This window comes from Cyclopterus lumpus, chromosome 7 (genome assembly GCF_009769545.1).
Source record: "Cyclopterus lumpus isolate fCycLum1 chromosome 7, fCycLum1.pri, whole genome shotgun sequence".
In the NCBI taxonomy this organism is placed as follows: domain Eukaryota; kingdom Metazoa; phylum Chordata; class Actinopteri; order Perciformes; family Cyclopteridae; genus Cyclopterus; species Cyclopterus lumpus.
Window position 1 is genome coordinate 8,617,022 of NC_046972.1, and position 20,166 is coordinate 8,637,187.

General features: G+C 41.1%; 1 protein-coding gene across 1 annotated transcript in view; it reads left to right on the forward strand.

The window, feature by feature from the left end:
* sema3b (sema domain, immunoglobulin domain (Ig), short basic domain, secreted, (semaphorin) 3B) overlaps nt 1-18,873 on the forward strand; it is a 25,909-nt gene extending 7,036 nt beyond the window's left edge. The window contains exons 4-17 of the mRNA XM_034538187.1: nt 7,704-7,823; nt 8,180-8,273; nt 8,413-8,532; nt 8,676-8,818; nt 8,966-9,080; nt 10,221-10,290; nt 10,547-10,691; nt 11,818-12,037; nt 12,121-12,212; nt 12,385-12,426; nt 13,213-13,370; nt 13,517-13,572; nt 14,635-14,774; nt 15,404-18,873. Of these exons, the coding sequence (XP_034394078.1) occupies nt 7,704-7,823; nt 8,180-8,273; nt 8,413-8,532; nt 8,676-8,818; nt 8,966-9,080; nt 10,221-10,290; nt 10,547-10,691; nt 11,818-12,037; nt 12,121-12,212; nt 12,385-12,426; nt 13,213-13,370; nt 13,517-13,572; nt 14,635-14,774; nt 15,404-15,916 (2,028 nt within the window). The 3' untranslated portion in view covers nt 15,917-18,873. The remainder of the gene's footprint in view (nt 1-7,703; nt 7,824-8,179; nt 8,274-8,412; nt 8,533-8,675; nt 8,819-8,965; nt 9,081-10,220; nt 10,291-10,546; nt 10,692-11,817; nt 12,038-12,120; nt 12,213-12,384; nt 12,427-13,212; nt 13,371-13,516; nt 13,573-14,634; nt 14,775-15,403) is intronic.
* The last annotated feature ends 1,293 nt before the right edge of the window (nt 18,874-20,166 follow it).

Consider the following 20,166-nt stretch of genomic DNA (forward strand, 5'->3'; position numbering starts at 1 on the left):
AGAAACATAAAGAACAATTTAAAGTTTTTGTGAAAAGTCTCCTTACAATTGAACAGTTAAATAGAGGAGCATCTTGAAGCACCAATACTCTTAAAGCAAAGTAATTAAGATATGGTTCCAAAATAAGGATGGGAGGTAGGGGACAAATCTGTTAATTGACCTAAACATGTGTTGGGTCACATTAGGTCGCATTGCTCTTTAACTGTTATTTTACAAGGAAGGCATGGTTGAGGTTCAGGACTAATGTTTAACTCATGAACTAATGTGATGCTCCCAGGACTGTTTGGCCCAACATCGGCCACCCTGCTACTTCATTCTTTTTGTTTCAATTTTCTATTTTAATCTACAGAAGACAAACATCTAGTTTCCAAAAATATGTAAAGTAAATAGTGTATGTGATGATTATGTGTCTAAATGTGATGGAGTTCTGGGCTGAGCAGGCTCGGCTTCACTGACCGACATGTGGAGGCCACCGAGAGCCAAAAGACCACCCAGGATTACATCACACACAATTAGCTAACTCATATAGATTGCGTGCGTGTGCGCACGTGTAAAACAGTAACTTCCCATCAATGCTCCCTGACATGCCTATATATACAGTATTCTTGTGTTTAACAGAGTGTGTGTATGTTTGTTGCATGTATGTTCAAGTGTCCGATGGGTGTGCGTCTTTCTATGTGTGTGCGTGTAGAACAAACCCTTCATCAGTGTGATTACACAGCTGGAGCAGACACACAACGAGCTCCATTCATTCAAAACCCCAGGCTCCAGTTTCACCTGACCAGGAGTCTGTCTGAGTGTGTGTGTGTGTGTGTGTGTGTGTGTGTGTGTGTGTGTGTGTGTGTGTATGTGCGTGCGCTCAGATTTCTGTGTGTATGTGTCCTGTCTGTGTGTGTGTGTTTGAAAGAGAGAGTAACAGTGGAGACGGGCAGAGAGTGATGGAGAGAAGGAGTCAAATCTCTCCAGAGGAAGAAGGGGAGGAGAGGTAGAGGGAGAAAGAGATAAGGAAATAAAAGAAAATAAATGAGGGGGAATTTTGAAGACAAAAGTTGCTTTGAAAGGAGCTTTCCCCTGGCCAGTTGTTATTCATGCTTTTCTGGCCTTTGAAATGTTATTTTCATCCTTTTGTTTAACACACTCCCCGCGTATTCCTTTTGACTTTTGGTATCTTTGTGAACATTCACCCGCACACAGCGCTGACCTGACCTCACACCGTTGACCCTAATTACAGAGAAGTGTTTCTCTGTAGCAACATCTCTCTCTCTCTCTCTCTCTCTCTCCCACACTGGATCTCTTCTCTCCTCCTCTCTTCCCATGCTCTCTGTGTATCTCATATTAGTTTTTCTCTGGGAACCAGAAGTTTTTCATGTTGATTACGACCCCCTTAGTCTTCCCATTGTCTATCTGTACTTGCTCGAGGAATCTTTTTTTTCTTCACAGCCAGTCATCCTCACATTAGCCCTTTTACTGTTGGATCGGTCTTCTTCTTTTTTTACACTGTAATGCTGCTAATTAGCACATTTGCTGCACAAGTACAGACATGTACAAACACTTGAAGTAATGCAACATGCTAAAGTGTATGTTGTGAAGTAGAATTAAATACATGCATCTACACTACACTGCCTTTATATTACATAATTACTCTTTATTAGGAGAGTCTTCATGTCACAAGGATTGTGCCGAGGACAAAACCACAGGGATTCAATCTCTGGCAGGGTTGCTTCTTTTTTGGCCCGGCCGTCTTCGATGGATCAGATCCTTGTCACCACAGTGGTGATTCTCACTAAGCCTAATATTCTGGCTGAAGAGACGTTTTGTTTCACATCGTTCATTCATTTGAACAAATCTGGAGATGTGGACGACGATTCAGAGGTCTGGAACTGAACTAACTTCTGGTGGTCCGTGGCAGTATGGTGGTGGACAGCATGCACTTCCTGCACTCTATGCCCTCTCTTTCCTCTCAGAACATTTACTTTACCAACTTACTCAGTACAATTGGCGGCAATGCAAATAATTCACCGTTTTGAAAACCGGTGTTATGCAAACCACATTTTGTTTCTCAGTTGCTTGGTAACCTCACAGTGACAACAAGAAGTCACTGCACCTGACCAAGTGTTCCTGGTACTGTAACAATATTTATAACGGACTTCTCATATTAGCAAGAAAGCATATATCTCAAAACGTAAATCTGTTACTTTAAAAGTAGTTTTTTTTCCTTCTGTATTCATATACAGTATATGTGTACGTGTGTGTATATTTTGTATTACATACATTGAAATTAATTAACTATAATTGCTAGCTACCTCAAAAATGTGTTTGCCAGCCCAGCACACACATTCACGCTAGCTCAACAAAATACACTCAAGGCATGTGATGGGCCCCAGAATTTAGTCACATAAAGACAAGTAACAACACTTCTTCACTCACACACATCCCTAAACCACAGCAAAAAATCCACCCAACATGCACACAGACACACAAAACACAGACACATGCACATAAACACAGTCAGACAGTGGCAGTAAACAGTTGACTGTTCACCGAGACACTCGGTCTGACTCAGCACTCTGACTGTGGAGCTGGAGCCATATTTAAACCTAAAAAAAAATAGATGCATTGTGTTTACGCTGTCATGTTTGCGCCAATTAAAAGAAGATCGCCGGTTAAAATCCATCAACCCACTGGGAGATTGTGGGAAAGGAGGTTAATGTTGAGGTTGAGCGATGGCGTACACTTAAAACCTGAAACTTGCCCTCACCACAAAGATAACAGCATTGGTCGTTCGTTTGAAGGACTGAAATAACTAATGGGTACACATTTTCCTTTCATAAAAATAGTCTTTTCTTGACAGCAGAAGGCCTTTCATATAATGACACCGTCAGCAGTGTTTGACACTGGAGCATAGCTGGTGTTTCCTGTCCTCTACAAACAGAGTTGGTTTCTGTAATTGTGCAGGTGATTCTTAACTGGACACATTTTGTTGCCCACCTTGAAAACAGGAACAGGAATCTACGGTCATGCCAGTGGCCATGTGATGCTGTCCTTAGGCTAACGTGCTGATGTTCAGCAGGAATAATGTTTACCATCTTCACCAACTTAGTTTAGTGTGTTAGCATGCTAACAGTTGCTTATTAGCACTAAAGACAAAATACAGCTACATATGATGGTAATAAACTGTTTATCAGGTTTGTAGGTATTTGGTCATAAACCAAAATATCTGAAATATTCATATATATTAACCTGATTATTGCCCTAGATGACAAATAAAGAGGTCAAATCAAACATACTGAGGAGGACATGAATGGTAATCCTTCCAATATTTTGTTTTTAGACATTTCACTCAAAACCGTAAATGTCAAACTTATGGTGGTGCAGAAAAGTAAGATCAATACAAAGTCAGTACTTTTTTTTCCTCAAGGGACAACAATGGTCTGGACAAACTGTCATGTCAATCCACCCAATAGTAGCCAAAGAACCGCCCATGGTTGCCATCCACAGAGTCAAGACGCTGGCATCGTGTCTGCAAAATCCTCACGTTTGTTGTTTTGGTGGGCACTAACAAAATACCTGTAATTAGTCATTTAGGGACCTGGAGTGTATCTGAGCAAGAACGCTAACCCTCAACTATTGGGTGAAGCAGCTTTGTGTCTTCTCCTGAAAACCACTGACTATTTGACTTTCACTAGAATTATTGAGAAGATCCCTGTAGATCCTCCCTGTGTGGAGATTCCCTTTACACACTGAAACGATTGAGCATTTCAATCCAACTAATGGAAAAACAGGAAATCCTGACCTGCCTCGATGTGTTCCTTGGTGATATTATTACAGCTGAACAGATTGTTAAAGGTTAGAGTGCAGAAATAATAATGCCAAATGAGAAATGTGTCAGGCAAACGCCAACGCTGGTATACGTTGTCCCGTTCAGCAGAAGCATTCCTGGGACATAGTGCTGTGTTGTGTTGTGTAGCTAATGGCTGTCTACTGTGCGCCAGTCAAAGGCTCCGAGCCATTCACTGTATTCAAGTTTGCTCCACCACTGGAACTCTTTGCTCTCAGACACATTAAAAACAGAAGAAAAATACATCACATCTTTCATAACAATGCACTAAAACAGCTGAAAATGTGCATTTAGATGGGTCGAAAAAATATCCGTGCCAGATAAAGAAAGGGGAACAAAATGAAGGACGTTGTTTTTAAATATTCGCAGATTTTGGCCAAGTTAGCCATCTAAAGATTATAATAAATAATATCTAACAACTATAACTCATTAGCTAGTATATTTTTACACTTATGATATTAGTTTGGTGGAAGAAAATGCCTCTGACGTCCAATTGTAACGGTCAAGAAAGATCATTGCAATATTGAGAGAAACTGTACTTTTCTTTTGACTTTAAAAATCAATAGGCTACGTCATGCTCACATGAACTCCTTGTTCATGTGAGACAGACAGAGGTGCCATAATGGCTGAAATAAAAAATAGATAGATCGGGTTAATCATTTCTAGAACGGAGAGGATAAAGAGAGAAAAGGAAAAAAGACATCCACTAAGGAACAATACAGCTTTATAAGACATGAAGGCAAAGACCTACAGCTCAGACTCAAACTGTGACCAGCTGAGGTCACAGTTTTAACTAATGAGTCTGTGGCGGGTCAAAGGTGAGCCAGTGAACCATTTCACACCCACACAGACACACCCACACACCCAGGAAATGTGATGGCTGGCATTATTCACCTCCCTTGTTCTCCTCCCTCCTTTCTGATCTTTTCAAGGTCTTTCAAGCGTCTTCTCTCTCCTTACCTTTTCCCCCTGCTTTCTTTCTCCTTTGTCACATCAAAGAATTGACTTTGTCGAACTACTGGTCCGCTGACTCCTTCACCTTCCTCTGCACTCCGAGACACACACACACACACACACACACACACACACACACACACACACACACACACACACACACACACACACACACACACACACACACACACACACACAAGGCTTGAAATAGAATGGGACTCGCTTCAGTGGAAATCATGGGAAAAAGGTTGATTGAAACGTGGCACATGGTCGTTTCTTTGGAGGACCACGGGTGTTCGGAAGCTGTTGAGGCGTGTATCTAAATGTGTGTATGTCCATTCATTGTGCTAATATCCGTGTCAGCGCAAGGCTGGAGGCTAAAAGTTGAAGTGTGCAGCTCTTTCCTTCATAGGAAACAAAGGTCTCCTGTGTTAGTTAACAGCCTAATCAACCTGTCGATTGGTTGAACACCTTCACATGTGCACACACACACGGAAGCTTGTACGCAATCACACACCAACGACTCGGACTCTAACCCCCTAGTGGTTTTCAAAGGCTGAAAAGAAGGCCTTTGTTCTCAACCACTGAGGTGTGTGTGTGTGTGTGTGTGTTTTGTTGTTTTTTTCAGGCCTAATGAGCCACAATTCCGCTTGCCACTGCTTTCACAACCTGGGTGTCTGTCCGTCACCCTCGGTTGATGCTTAAAGACAGAACAGATGGATAAAGAAAGACATTTGATTAAAGAAATGTGTAGATAACAGAGAGATGGAGAAACAGAAATAAATGGGAAATATTCCATCAACCTCCAGTCATCCATAATCAAAATATTTATCTTAAGGGAAATGTGGTTCTGCCCCATAGGTATTAAAACACATAGATCACAGAACCACACCTATGATGACAGAATTTATACAAATGCAAATATTAAGAAAAGAAAATTGAGAGAAGCTAAAACAGTTCTCCCATCTTGCATTTCCCAAATGTACTTGAAAACATGTAGATCAACAAATTAAATATGGAAGAATCTGCAGACTTTGTGCTTGTGATTGAAGGTCAGATTCATGTTTTTATAAACCTCTTCTCCAGTGGATCCCAGGGGTCCAATAGTGTCTGTAATTTGATCTACAGACAGATGCTAAAATGGCCTGTCTGGAGAATAGTGGACAGAAGAGAACGGGAGGGATTCAGATGTGTGAACCAGAGTTTGTTTACAGCAAGATATCATTTAGTTAGACTATAGTTTTGAGGTGAAATGAACTTGCTTTGCGATTCCAACGCAGATGCTTGAAAGCATCGTATTAGCTGATCATGTGTTACCGACCACTGATAATCATGATGGTAATCCTGCTAATCATAGTATTCATCTGCTATTCTCGTGAAGGGTAGTTGGAAAAAAAAACAGGCTGATCTCCTCTATGCCTGGTGTAAAGAACAGGCCAGAAAAGGCGTTTCCATCCAGTCTCTTCGGGTACAGTAAATCTATTTGTCCAGCTGTCTCCTGAGATGCAGCTTAATGTAACCTGACCCCCACATGGACAGATGTGACTGTGGGTCAATAACCCTCTGTCTCATTAAGAAGAGGAACAGACAGAAATAGGGATACTGAATGTTGATGATTTGAAGGAGGAAAAAGGAGGAAGAGAATGAAACACTATGATTAAACACTATACCTAACACTATAAATACACATAACTAAAGTTTACTTTCAATACAAATCCTTTTAACTCATTTTGGCTTGATTTTGAGTGAGCGGGTCAATATGACCCTGAACAGCACATGTGTCTCATCTCTATTTCATGACAAAAAATTATTTCAAATTGCAAATAAAATTTAGGAGAAGATACATGTTATGGTAGACTAATGCAATTTATATCTAGATTTTTCCAATATAACCTAAAAGTGTACCTAAAAAAATAGTTTGAACATGTATTTTTCATTAAAACGAGTCAGTTATCCTAATTGAACTCTGATCTAAGGAGGGGTGAATAACTCCATTCCACTAAAAACTGATTGAATTGTTAGTAAAAGTGTTGGTGATGAGGTACAAACTATATTCCTTAGGATTTTTTGGTTTCTGACAACTTTTGGATGATTTAACATTCACCGGGTCACATTGACCTGGGAACATCATTGCTGTACCTAATAAACAAACTTGACAGGAGGGTTTTAAAGTCTTTATGCCGAGCTCAGCTAACCAGCTGGTGTCTGTAGCATTTAGTACGCAGCTACGAGAGCACTTTGGATCCTCACGTCTGACTCTTAACAAGAAAGCAAACAAGTGTATGACCCAAAAATGTCAAATGTACAATACTAGAATCTATTCCACAAGTCACCGAGCTAAGCAGGAAGCCTTCCTCTTTGGGTTCGTCTTCTTGTCCCATCTGTTGGTCATGAAAACAATCTTCTGCTCAGTGTTTCACATAAAATGATGTCTGTGTGTTTTATGAAATCCATACTGTGCAAGTTAACCAGCAACATAGATATTGAGTAGCTCACAGTCTCAGGCATGTGTTATACAAACCTCCATGTGAACACACACAACAGTCAAAAGTGTGATAAGACAAACACACACACACACACACACACACACACACACACTGTAGGCATGTGTGTACAGCCAGGACACAAAGGCTGTCACAACAGTGCGTTAGAGGTGGAGCTAGAGACTCAACAGTGTTGTCACAGGCAGACAGGGTGAGAGGAGCTATGTGAGGAATGTACATCACTAAACCTCAAAAATAAGAGTCAGAGTTTTGTTAGTTGGTCTTGCACTTAGTGGGTTTTTTCCGATACTTTCTCTGTTTTCATGACCTAATGTGACATTGCGCGTTGTGTACCTTTTTACCAGTGTGTAAAAGTGTTTAAAGCCCCCAAGCAGCATCAACTAAAACTGTTTCTGTGTGTATTTCAGTCCGACTGTGTGAACTATGTGAAGATTGTGCACCACTTTAACCGCACTCACCTGTACGCCTGTGGGACCGGGGCCTTCCACCCCACCTGTGCCTTCGTGGAGGTGGGACACAGGATGGAGGTGAGGAATACACAAAACTAAACCAACACACCAACAGCCCAACTGCAGCATTCTGGTTTTTATTGTTCCTTGTCAAAGTACATCACAAGATCATTGACATCCAATATCAAGCAGTTGCTCATGCTTGGAAAGCGTAGCGTAGCAAACTTGACTCAAGCAAGCTGCAAACTGGACTGACGCTATAGAAAAGGTGAATCATGGAGTGCAAACAAGCTTAGTTTCAGTTCAAATTTGTTTTGAGTCCCTCAAACTGCCAAAATCACAAACCTAATATCTTAACCCATAAAATATTCTGACAAAAGGAAGCAAAATGTATGTGTGATCACACTTTAAATCCAATCCTTTCGCTCCATCAGGACCATGTGTTCAGGATTGACCCCTCCAAGGTGGAGGACGGGAAAGGGAAGAGTCCGTATGATCCTCGCCACAATGCTGTGTCTGTTCTCGTTGGTAACGAAACCCATGCACATTTATTATTATTGATTATCCATTTACTGGAATAGGTATTTACATCAAATGTGTTTGATTATGTAATGTTCATGCCATACTTTTTATCTGATTATGATGGGTGATTCAATCCGTTTCCTAGGTGATGAGCTATATGCAGGCGTGGCCACAGACTTAATGGGACGGGACTTCACCATCTTTAGAAGCCTGGGGAAACGCCCCTCCATCCGCACTGAACAGCATGACTCACGTTGGCTGAATGGTGTGTGTGTGTGTGTGTGTGTGTGTGTGTGTTTATGTATCAGCTTAGGCATCACTTCTTGTTTCAGTTTAGTTCATTTTATATCATAACTAACTTCAGTCTGGTCTCAACTGACATTGTTCATCTCTGTTTCCGTCTACCAGAACCAAAGTTTGTTGGTTCCTTTTGGGTGCCAGAAAGTGAGAACCCTGATGATGACAAGGTATTTTTCTTCTTCCGTGAGACGGCGGTTGAGGCCCAGGGGCTGGGGAAGTCCACCTACTCCCGCATCGGCCAGCTCTGCAGGGTGAGCGATCGTTTGGTCAACCAAGTCCAGTATTCTAATTAAAGCCGGTGTGATAAAACCAGGCCCAGTCCACCTAGCTGCAGATTCTGGAACAAAATTCAGTCCTATTCTGTTAAAAGACTTTTGATTTGTTTTGTTTTGAACCAGAATGACATGGGTGGTCAGCGAAGTCTGGTGAACAAGTGGACGACATTCCTCAAAACCCGTCTGATCTGCTCGGTGCCAGGAGCCGACGGCAGCGACACATACTTTGATGAGCTGCGTAAGTTCACATAGACAGAGTGTCTACTGGTATCAATGACTACAATGATGTTGAGCAAAGCATGATGTCATAGTAATTGGTGTTTAAAGTGAGGGCACCTGAATACTCACGTACATGTCATCATATGTGCCTTTTTGGGATTGAAGAAAGCACACTTTTGAGTCTCAACTCCAGCCACAAAGGGATTGAATTATGTGTCCCCATTATCCATCCAAAACATTGTACATTAAGATATATTTTTCACGAGTTAGGAAAAGCTAAAAAAGAGTTGACATTTTGGCTGATTTTCTAACCTTGCTCTCCGTTGATTTTTTTACCCAGAAAGAAGCATATTCTGTGGGTGCAAAGGGAGAAAAAGCATAATAAATTAAACATATTTCTGACCTTAATTGTAGATTACCATTCTGCCCCACATTCCTGCAGACTTGGAGAAAGCATGAGTTTGAGATTCATTGGTAATATATTCAGACCTGATCAAAAGCCAATGTTTTGGCTGGAAGTTCAGAGAAGGTTTCAGGCTCTTCTCTGGTGAGTCTTCAAATGACAAAAGGCAATATGATCTGTCTTTGGATTAATCTCGTGACGCAGTGAAAGGTAAACTAAGTGGAAGAATTTTTCCTCAGCCCTTCGGCTAAGTCCGTCCATTACATTCCCTCATACGAACAATGAGTCCCTTATCTCCTGACCATAAGTGTTTTAACAATACCTGAGGCTGAATATTTAGAAAGGACCTCCCTGAATAAATACCTCTGAACCTGTTGAAATACCTACACCACACAACTTTTTAAGAGTACAATACTCGTTGGAGCAGTAGATGTTTTTTTAACTGCAGTATTTTATGACTCATGTGACAGTTCATGGAGATGCATCTTGTTTGTGGCAGACCCCTAGCTATAAAATAATGTTTTTATGAGACTCAATCTTGATAAAATAATGTTAAAAACCATTGCTCGACGCTGGAGTGAATTTTGTTCCATGTTATGATTAAGATATTGTTGAAACGTCTCTTTAAAGTAAACATTGCCATCGGGCTTTGTTTATCTTTCTCTCAACCTTTGACCTCTGGACTACCACCACCTGACCACAGTGTGTGTGTGTGTGTGTGCGTGTGTGTGTGTGTGTGTGTTTGTCCGTCCTCAGGCGACGTGTTCCTGCTGCAGACGAGGGACAGAAAGAACCCTCTGGTCTACACAGTCTTCTCTACTTCCAGGTCAGAGTCCATTCACATTCTGTGTTTGTGCAAAAGACATGAAGATAAATGCGTGTGTTTTTTCATGACTTGTGGAGACATAAGTCTGTTTACACAATCACATTGTGGAGACTCACCTCCCTTATGAGGACAGAATCTACCTCCAAGTAACATAAATCATTACATTTTAGGGCAAATACTTAAGTTAGGCTTAACACGGTGACTAGACTGTGTGTATTTGGATGTTTCTAACCCAGCTATCCCTGTTCCCCAGTAGCAGTGTATTTAAAGGCTCAGCTGTGTGTCTCTACACCATGAATGACATCCGGAGGGCCTTCCTGGGGCCCTTTGCTCACAAAGAGGGCCCCAACTACCAGTGGGTCCCCTTCCAGGGAAAAGTCCCCTATCCACGCCCAGGAATGGTAAGTCAATAACTTCACCCTGGTTTCTAATATTTCTATTTTGGGCACTAAACTGTAAAAATACAAAGTTGTATCAATACGAATACATTAATCTCATGCATTATCCTTATTAGACCTTAAAGCTCTTCACAGTCCTCCCAATCAATAGATGCCTATCAGGGCTCTTACATTCTTCTCAGCACACCAGCATAGCGTCAGCAGGATTTGTTATGCAAAGCTTTAGCTGTTACTGCCACGGCAGAACAATCCCCATTGTATGACCGCAGAATAGTTATCGTATTGGGCCTACAGTAAACCCTCTCTCACACCATCATCACCCCACTGGGTTGTAAAATTAGCAGAAAGAATCAAATTGAAACAAACAAACCACACTTTCAAAACAATCAAGAGAAATTGCATAGAAAAGCAGATTCTGAGTTTAAAATGCATGAATCTGATCAAAAGGTTTCTCCACTTTACTTACTAACGGTATCTCCTGTGCACACCATGAACAAGTATGCAAACTGCGTGATCTTACAGTAAAGGTTCGTAAAGCTTAAGTATCAAGAATTAAAGTCTACGACTGGAATTTTAATTAGAGAGGGAAGCTGGAGTCCTGAGCTGGATCAAATCTCTCGCACCTCTTGTGACCCATCACACCATAACACCTCACTGTGGCCTGCTCGGCCATAACTAAGTCAGACATTGTTACCAGTTTACATGCAGAACAATCAAAAAACAAATCAAAAATAGTTTGAGTCCAAATAGGGCAAACCGTTTCTCAGCACCCAGTCAGTCCTATTCTGCAAAGCTATAGAAGTAGAAGTGGATTGATTTTCAATTGCTGGTTAAATAATAACCCATTTCTGATTACAAAATGGGTAATATTTGCAATTTAAAAGGTCAGTTTTGATCTACAGTTAGTTTTTTTTTATATTTCAAATTTACTTAAACCATTTTGTATCCCTTTTGAAGTTTAGAAAATTGTGTCCCACACAATATATTTGATTATTTTTCAGTTATTCAGCGTCTACATTTGTAACACGTTTTTGTGTTGTATCTCATTTGTGTTTGTCTGCAAGTTTGTATAAACAATGACCTTCTACTTTAAAAATAATTCAACTTTCTTTTTTTTGCTCTCCAATAGTGTCCCAGCAAGACATTCGGCAGTTTTGAGTCCACAAAGGGTTTCCCAGATGATGTGATCCAGTTCGCGCGTCACCACCCTCTGATGTACAACCCGGTCTACCCGATGGGCAGACGGCCCGTCTTCGTCAGAACTAACGTAGACTACAGCTTCACACAGATTGCTGTGGACAGAGTCAACGCTGCCGATGGACAATACGATGTCATGTTTATTGGCACAGGTGAATGACTTGTTTTCAGTTCTAACTTCACTTTACATTTAAAACATTATGTGTGACTTGATGAACTGCATCTCTCTTTTCAGACAAAGGGACAGTACTAAAGGTGATCAATGTCCCCAAAGAGAGCTGGAATAACATGGAGGAGCTGCTACTGGAAGAGCTAGAGGTCTTCAAAGTGAGAAAACTATGATAAAGCTCATTTATTGTGAATACAAGCACTGTATCGACAAAGTGGCGAGAGACACTACTGATGCATCTTAAAATGCAGTTTATTAATAATGCAAATGTGTTAATTTATTTGATGTTTAGCATGGTAATTCATTTGCTGTATCTCATCTGCTCTAAAGGATGCCTCGTCCATCATCAACATGCAGATCTCATCGAAACGGGTATGTTTGTTTTAAACTTAAAATAATTGATAAAAATATGGAACATTGTGGCTCTTTTTGCTTTAGAGAATATTTGTCTTTGTATTACTAAAGGTGAAAACCAAGAAAGGCAGTTCTACAAGCTCAGGCAGCACTTACATGTAGGGATATTGTAGAGCCTGTACAGCATGGGCTAAGCATAGCACACCCTTCAGCAGTTTGCAGGAGGAAGCTGCTCGTAGAGGAGATTCAGAGGCAAGACGAAGCTGCTACATGTGCAAGAGCAGTTTTACAGATATAGCAGGTCGAGTTGGATGAGTTGAGAAAGTGTGGATAAAAGATACTCAGCTGGAAGAAAGTATGGGGCAACATATAATGTGAGTCCATCACCCCAAAAGTCTTGGACAGAAAATAGACAAGCGAGGATCCAACACGTCCTGTTAATATTCAGGTACAGCTTCCCTTCAGCATATTCTATCAGGGTGTAAACTCTCAAAGCCGATACACCTGTAAGCAGGTGCTCAAGTGTCTAGTAGCAGCCACTGAGTGTAAGCGCTTCTGTTCTTGGTGAGAGTAGAAGCTTGAAAAAAAAAACAGCTTAAAAGGTAAGGTAAGTCAGAACTAGAGAATGGCGTTGCCTGTGATGGGGCCCATTAAACGTATGCTTAACTATTAACAATACCAATGCCACAAGAATGGGAGGCAAGCATTAATTTTGTGCATGTGTGACCGTGAGTTAAATTGAGTGTATACTTTTAAGTCCTGAAACTCTCTATTTTAACGTGTGCCTCCACTGTGTCCTCACAGCAACAGTTGTATCTGGGCTCAGACACCGGCATTGCCCAGGTTCCACTGCACCGCTGCAGTGTGTATGGGAAGGCCTGCGCTGAGTGCTGCCTGGCCAGAGACCCGTACTGCGCCTGGGACGGAACATCCTGTACTCGCTACCTGCCAAACACCAAGAGGTGTGTGACCCAAACACTAATGACACACACACAGACCAGATGACCATTTCTTACAATGAGCACTAAAAACACAGTAAAAACTGTTGTCATTTCAAAAAGAATGAATTCCTAATGTTGTAATAAATTGTAATAAACTCCTTTTACAGACGTTTCCGTCGCCAGGATGTAAGGAACGGAGACCCCAACACCCTGTGCTCTGGAGGTATTCTTCAAAATCTATGGTTTTGTCTGATTGGTCAAATGAAAACATAAATGAAATCTGTGACCAATTTTTTTAAGTTTACTGAGGATATTCAGAAAATAAAGCTTTCCTCGGATCCTGCTCTGACTCAGAGAGTCTTGGCATCTAACATCTCACGGTCTGTGTGCCAAAAAATCCCAAATCCTTCAACCCTTTGCCCCTGATGACCTCTGTCCTCCCAGACCACAATACCAGCATTCTGCTGCTATCTGTCGTTCTGCCACATAACTAAATCTGGCAAATCGCTCAAACTCTAGGAGCTCCTAGATGCATGCAAGCCGGGTTGTGTAAAACTGATGAAGGTCAGAGTGATTGTCTCTGATGAGAGAGTCATTGCCCGGAAGCACTGATCAGAGGTCAGTTTAACACCATTGCTTTCCCAATAAGTTGTGTATTCTGACCCAATCACGGTCTTAATGGGTGGATATATATATATATATATATATGCTCAAATTTCTTAGGTTAAGATTTGGGGCACAGACACTGATCCTTTGTCATTGCTAAACCTCATCACTCAGATTGACAACATGGATGAATAAGCACTGCCAGGACCAGAAGAGTCCTTTTGTTTGGTGGTGTCACACATCAAACATGTGAACGAGTTTTCAAATATTCACCAATGTTCTGCAGGATGCAGTCATTTCGTGATTAGAGTGAACTTTCCCCATCAACAGCCAAACGAGGCTTTAGTGCTAACTTAGATTATTGTTGTAACACCTCTACTGGGTAAATAACTGTGGTTTACACTTTCCTTGTGTGCCACCGATGCATAAATATATTTGCTCACAAGACTGAAGGACCCAATAACTTTCTAAAATTGTATCTGAGATTTGGTTTCTTATTAGCATTCACATTATCGGCTCAAGTTGTTTCTGTCCCATATCATCCTGCCGTTCCTTGATCCTGTCCTGCCCTCTTTTGGCTTTTCAATTCTCAACTGGTCCTGGATTATTATTATTAGTGAGCGGATGCCCTTGCCTTTAATAGATCCCATAATATCCTTGTCTCTGCTGCCCCCTGCAGACCACCATAAGCACCGTGTTGCAGAGAGGAAGCTGTATGGAGTTGAAGGAAGCAGCACTTTCTTGGAGTGTATTCCAAAGTCCCTTCAGGCCAGAGTCACCTGGACCTTCCAGAAACATCCACAGAACCCACGTGAAGAGGTGAGAGGGATGGTGGACAGTGGAGAGATGTTATAACCAAGAGATCTGACAGGAACATTGACAACATTCCAAAAAGGTTTTACTTGACTGTATATATCATGAAGTCAGGAAGCCAATGTGCAGTAAGTTTAAACATTTATTATGATTCTTGCAAAACAAAAGAAAATGTATCCAGGTTTAATTTATTGTTGTTAAGCAGTGCCACTCAAGTTATTGTCTTCTGACAACGAACTGCATTTGGTACTGAAGATCATTTTAGCTTAGTCCTTAAAGATAATCATTATTGCGGAAGACAAATCAGATTAAAGAGCATTCCACTTACAGTATACTGGGTACAATGCTGCCAACCTTCACAGATCAGGTTTGAAATGCAAGCTTCTTTTGCAGTTAAAACGTGGTCTTTATTCTATACTTATGCATTCCCTGCCATGTGTGCAAGGCTGTTTAGAGCCACTGTCAGATCCACAACGTGTCCGTTCTCTTAGCTCTTCCAAAAGTCAGGGTCCGAATCATCTTTACACATGTGCATGAAACTTTAGTTTCATGCACATATCTTGGTGCCAAGATACATACTTTTATTAATAGAAAAAAATGGCACAAAGTCCAGCTCCAACATTTCTGTTTTCCAGGTGCGTCTAGATGACCGCATTCTCCAGACAGATAGAGGCCTGCTGATTCGTCGAGTCCTGAAGAGAGACGTTGGCATCTACCAATGCCATGCCATGGAGCACGGCTTCACACAAACCTTACTAGGCATCACCTTGGAAGTTGTACCTTCAACATCCTCCTCAGTCTCCAATTTACCCTCCGATGCCCCTGTCCGATTAGACCCCCGCAGTGGAGGTGGGCCCCCGATGACCAATCAAAAGCTTTGGTATAGGGACTTCATGCAGCTGGTGGACCACCCTAACCTGAGCACTGTTGACCAGATTTGTGAGCAAGTTTGGGCACGAAAGAATGCCGGCAGTGACCAAGGGGATAAGACCTTTGCTGCTCCGGGGAAGGACGCCGCTCCTCTGAGCCCTGCTGTCCGCCCAGCTAACAAGAAGTGGAAGCATCTTCAGGAGATAAGGAAGGGGAGAAACCGCCGGACCCACGACGGGAAGCCGAATCCTCGGGCGCCTCGCAGTGCAGGGGAGTAACAACGTCGAGAAAGACACGGAGAGTGAAAAGAATGAATAATACAAGAAACAAAAGGAGGAAAATGATAGAACGAGACTGAGAGACCAAGAACTCCTGGAGGTGTTCACACATACAGACACAACCACGTACATAAGAACACACGCAGACACAAACACACAGCACCTCCTCTATTGTGCATATTTATCCAAGGACGCCCCCACTATAGGGTACCCCGATCTCCGAGCGCTCGTCTCACTGGCCAGCCCCTGCATGTGCTGCCTTACAGACCAAAATGATTTTGCACGATCCCTTTACACTGTTCCACTAGCATAGTCAAGGTTCCATGCAAGATACATGGGAGTGAACCCACCTTTATCCGTGGGCAATAAACTTACACTCGCCTGCCACTCGCCTGAATATGGAAGATGGGTCGGGGACACAGAAATCCCACATCTTTTGTTGTCTACTTCATGCCAACTACACAATGTTATATGTGGACAGTGGCTCATTATATGGCCATCTCAACTCCGGACTGCACCACTCAGAACAAAAACAGACCCCAAAGTTTTGGACGACCTCAGCTCACAGCTTTTTTCTTACCTGAAGATTTTGTAACTATGTAGAAAAATGGTGGACGGGAGTGCTGCGTATAATGGGAGGGAATACAGAAACTGGAATCTACTGCAAAGTAACGGTCTCTAACTGGAAACACATTTGATTGCAACTATTTATGTGCACCTGCAAATGGAGTCAGACAAATAAACACGTTAAAACATTGTTATGACACAAACAGATAAATTGATTGATAAATAACTTCCCGTGGTGCTCTTGTTGCACATATTTCCAGTAACCTCACATTTCACATGGGTTTGTGTGCGTAATGCAGTCACAGAAGACGTGGAAATGTCAGCAGTGTAGGGCAGCCTGTGGAACAGATCAGCATGTTGCAAAACTGGTTATATTATACAGTAGTTTTAAAATAAATCACACAATACAATGCAGTTATGGTTAGAGAGCAGTTGAATCTGGCAAGGTATAATGATATTGCGTTACTGGTCCAAACCACTAGAGATGAGGGGTGGAAAAACTACTGGCATTCCACAATGTGCGAGAAAGATCAGATGTTTACAGGAAACAGACAAAGTTGAAGCACAAATAATACATTTGTAAAAGCAATTAAAAGCCCCAAACAAGACTTGGATTACATCTTTATATCTTGTAGCATTTTTTTTACATACACAATAGTTTTGTTAAGATCAAAACCTCACTCTAAAATGTTCTATTTATTGGTGTTGTTTTTGGCTGCGTTTAATATTGTTTTTTTTGTGCATTAACATAAAGGATAAATCATGAACATGGTGGTTTGAGGGAAGGACATCGATACAATGAGGTGGTAGAGGGAAGTGGACACCAGTATGACAACCCATGTTTCTGGGCTACAGTACAGTATATATATATATATATATACCCCTTGCTCTTTTACACTGTTCTTGCATATGTTGTTTGTGATAAATAGATATATGCAAGTAATACGAGATGAGCCACCCACCAACTCCTCATTCAACACTGCAAAATGCACAGAAAGCTGTTCTGCGCTACCCACAATGCATTTCACTTTCCATCAAAAACAAAACTTTCATCTGACTTCATACACTGTTGGAATCACTTCTCAACGTAGTGTTAGTCATTAATATCATTGCCTTTTGCTGCTTAATGATGTCATCTCTTCATTATGGACAATTAGTACGATATGGTCTTCCTTCTCTCTGTCTTTAGTCCAGTCTCTCTCTGTGTATTATCTGTAAAGAAACCTGTTGTTGCTCGTCTGTGCTGTCGTGTGTAGTCTGCCTCCTTAGTGTCCATTGTGTGTACAAGCTCGGGTGAAGAGCCTACCTATGGTACCATACTTTAATATATCATAGTTTATCCACAACTGGCCATGTTAGATAAAACATGAATTTGTGTTTTGCATTCATGACTCAAGAGGATTTTCATGACGATTTGTTGGTCAATTTTGTGTTTCTGCCACAAATTGTTCAGACGTATCGTGAGTTGAAATGTTCAATATACTGAAATTGGCTAAACTTGTCTGTGGTCATTAATTCACACAGTCCCTGACAGCAGCAGGCAGCACAAAATAGGTCCGCAGGTAGATTTTAGATGTATGGAATCATTGTTGTTGTTATTTATGTACCTTCTTTATAGAGATGTAATTAACTCTTTAAACTGAACTGACTGACTCCTGTAAAAGGGACACTGCACTTTGACACCACAGCCAGCATTTACTGCAAAGAGATGACATGAATAAAAAGAAGGAAAAAAAAGAGTTTAAAAGTTGAATGCTTTCGGCATTTCAACTGTAGAACTAATTGAGGTAATACTACTAAATCACTAAGGAGATTATTTACAATGGTTGTGATGTCAAATATGCTTGAGTCTCTCTTTTAAGCCAGCTGTTTTGTGCTCTTTTGAAATTGCATGACCAATGTTAGTGGCTAACGCGTTTGACAGTGGTGCGGTGGCGAGAGAGTGAGAGAAAGAAAGCACAATGTTGAATATTATTATCATTCCTTTGTATTTATGTGCAAAGATAAGCTGATATGTTGTGGTGGATTTTTATTTTTATTATAGATTTACATGCGTTTGTGTCTGCTGATAGGGACTCATCCTCAACATTATTTTGGGACATTACAGCCAATGGTAAAAAAAAGAAAAAAGAAAAAAAAGAAATCCTGACCAGTGTCCAATTAGAGTCTTTCTTGTTCACACAGCCCTCCAATCAACACTCCTGTTGTATCCCATGTCATGTGACGCTCCCCCTGTACGCTAGCTCACAAGGAGAGGCTTGTGTGTGTATGTGTGAGTGTGTGCGCAAGAGAGAAATGTGTGCTTGCGGTTTTTATGTGTGTGAGTTTTGGGGGAAAGCAGAGCTCTGTATATAATGGCAAAGGGAACAGTGGTGTGTGTATGTGTGTAGAGGTCTGAAGTTGAAAGTTCAAAGGTCGAAGGCCAAAGTTAACGTGGTGCACTGTAATACTCCCAGAGGTCTTTGTGAAATGTCATGTCAGATTGTTTTTGATTAACACAATAAAAATATGCAGTTACTTAAAAATTCCTGATCTGTTTTTTAAGCTAGTGGATGAGTGGAACCGTGAAAAAATAAATCGCAACTGAATAATTAAGTTGTTATATGAAGCTGACAGTAAATGGTTGAAGATGTTCATGACAATATGATGATGTGCTCCATTTTTGTTTTTCATTTCTGCCAGCGTGAGATTTCATGAATGAATAAATGAATGACTGGAGAGACAATAAGTGTGGTGACAGAGGTTGATTTATTTAGATTTGTTTAGTTTGATTCAAGTTTATTCTACTTTTCCCAGCTCTGGATTCAGAATGATGTCATACATGTTTTCACCACATGGTGGCAGTTGCACTATGGTGCCTTCCTGTGACTTCTCAGATTTGTGGCATGTTATTGACCTTGAAATCTTGAAGAGCTTAAACTCCATTCCATAATGTTTTATGGAAATTGTAGGCAGTTTATGCAAAAAGGTGGACTTTATTAATCACACGCCACTACAGAGGCCAGTGACTGACCTTCAATTCTGGAACATACACCTGCTGCAGAATGCACTAACACTCAAAGAAAACATATAACAAATATTTGTCTAGTTTCTTCTTGAATACATACACATTCATCTCCAGCTACGCACATGAGTTATCTTTTTCAGTGTTTCAATTTAATGCACTCTTTTCCCTGTTACACGTTGAGGTGTCTCAAAGGCATGCAGAGTGTCTCAAAGGCATGCAGAGGTGGTTGTTAAAGAAAAGCTACAAGTTATTTAAGACAGTAAAAAAAGCACTGCTGGCAATGCAGATCGACGCAGGAATATACAACACACACACACACACACACACATACACACACACACACACACACACACACACACTATCACACACACTAATACAGCATGTGGTCATAAACACAAAATTAAATTGGGTCCTTATTACTCAATCTGGCAACGCATTATTCCCCCACTGTTTTCAGGGGTGCTCAGTTTTCTGTATATACGTGTGTGTGTGTGTGTGTGTGTGTGTGTGTGCGTGTGTTTATTTGTATTATAATGGTGGGGCCCAAAGCATGTAAGCACAGTCAAAGGGTGGGAACCTAAAATTTGATGGGGACCAACAACTTGGACCCCATCATCATTTTACATCCAAGTGAGTGAAAACAAGGTCAGAGAAATCCCCTGTGGAGTTTTTAGAG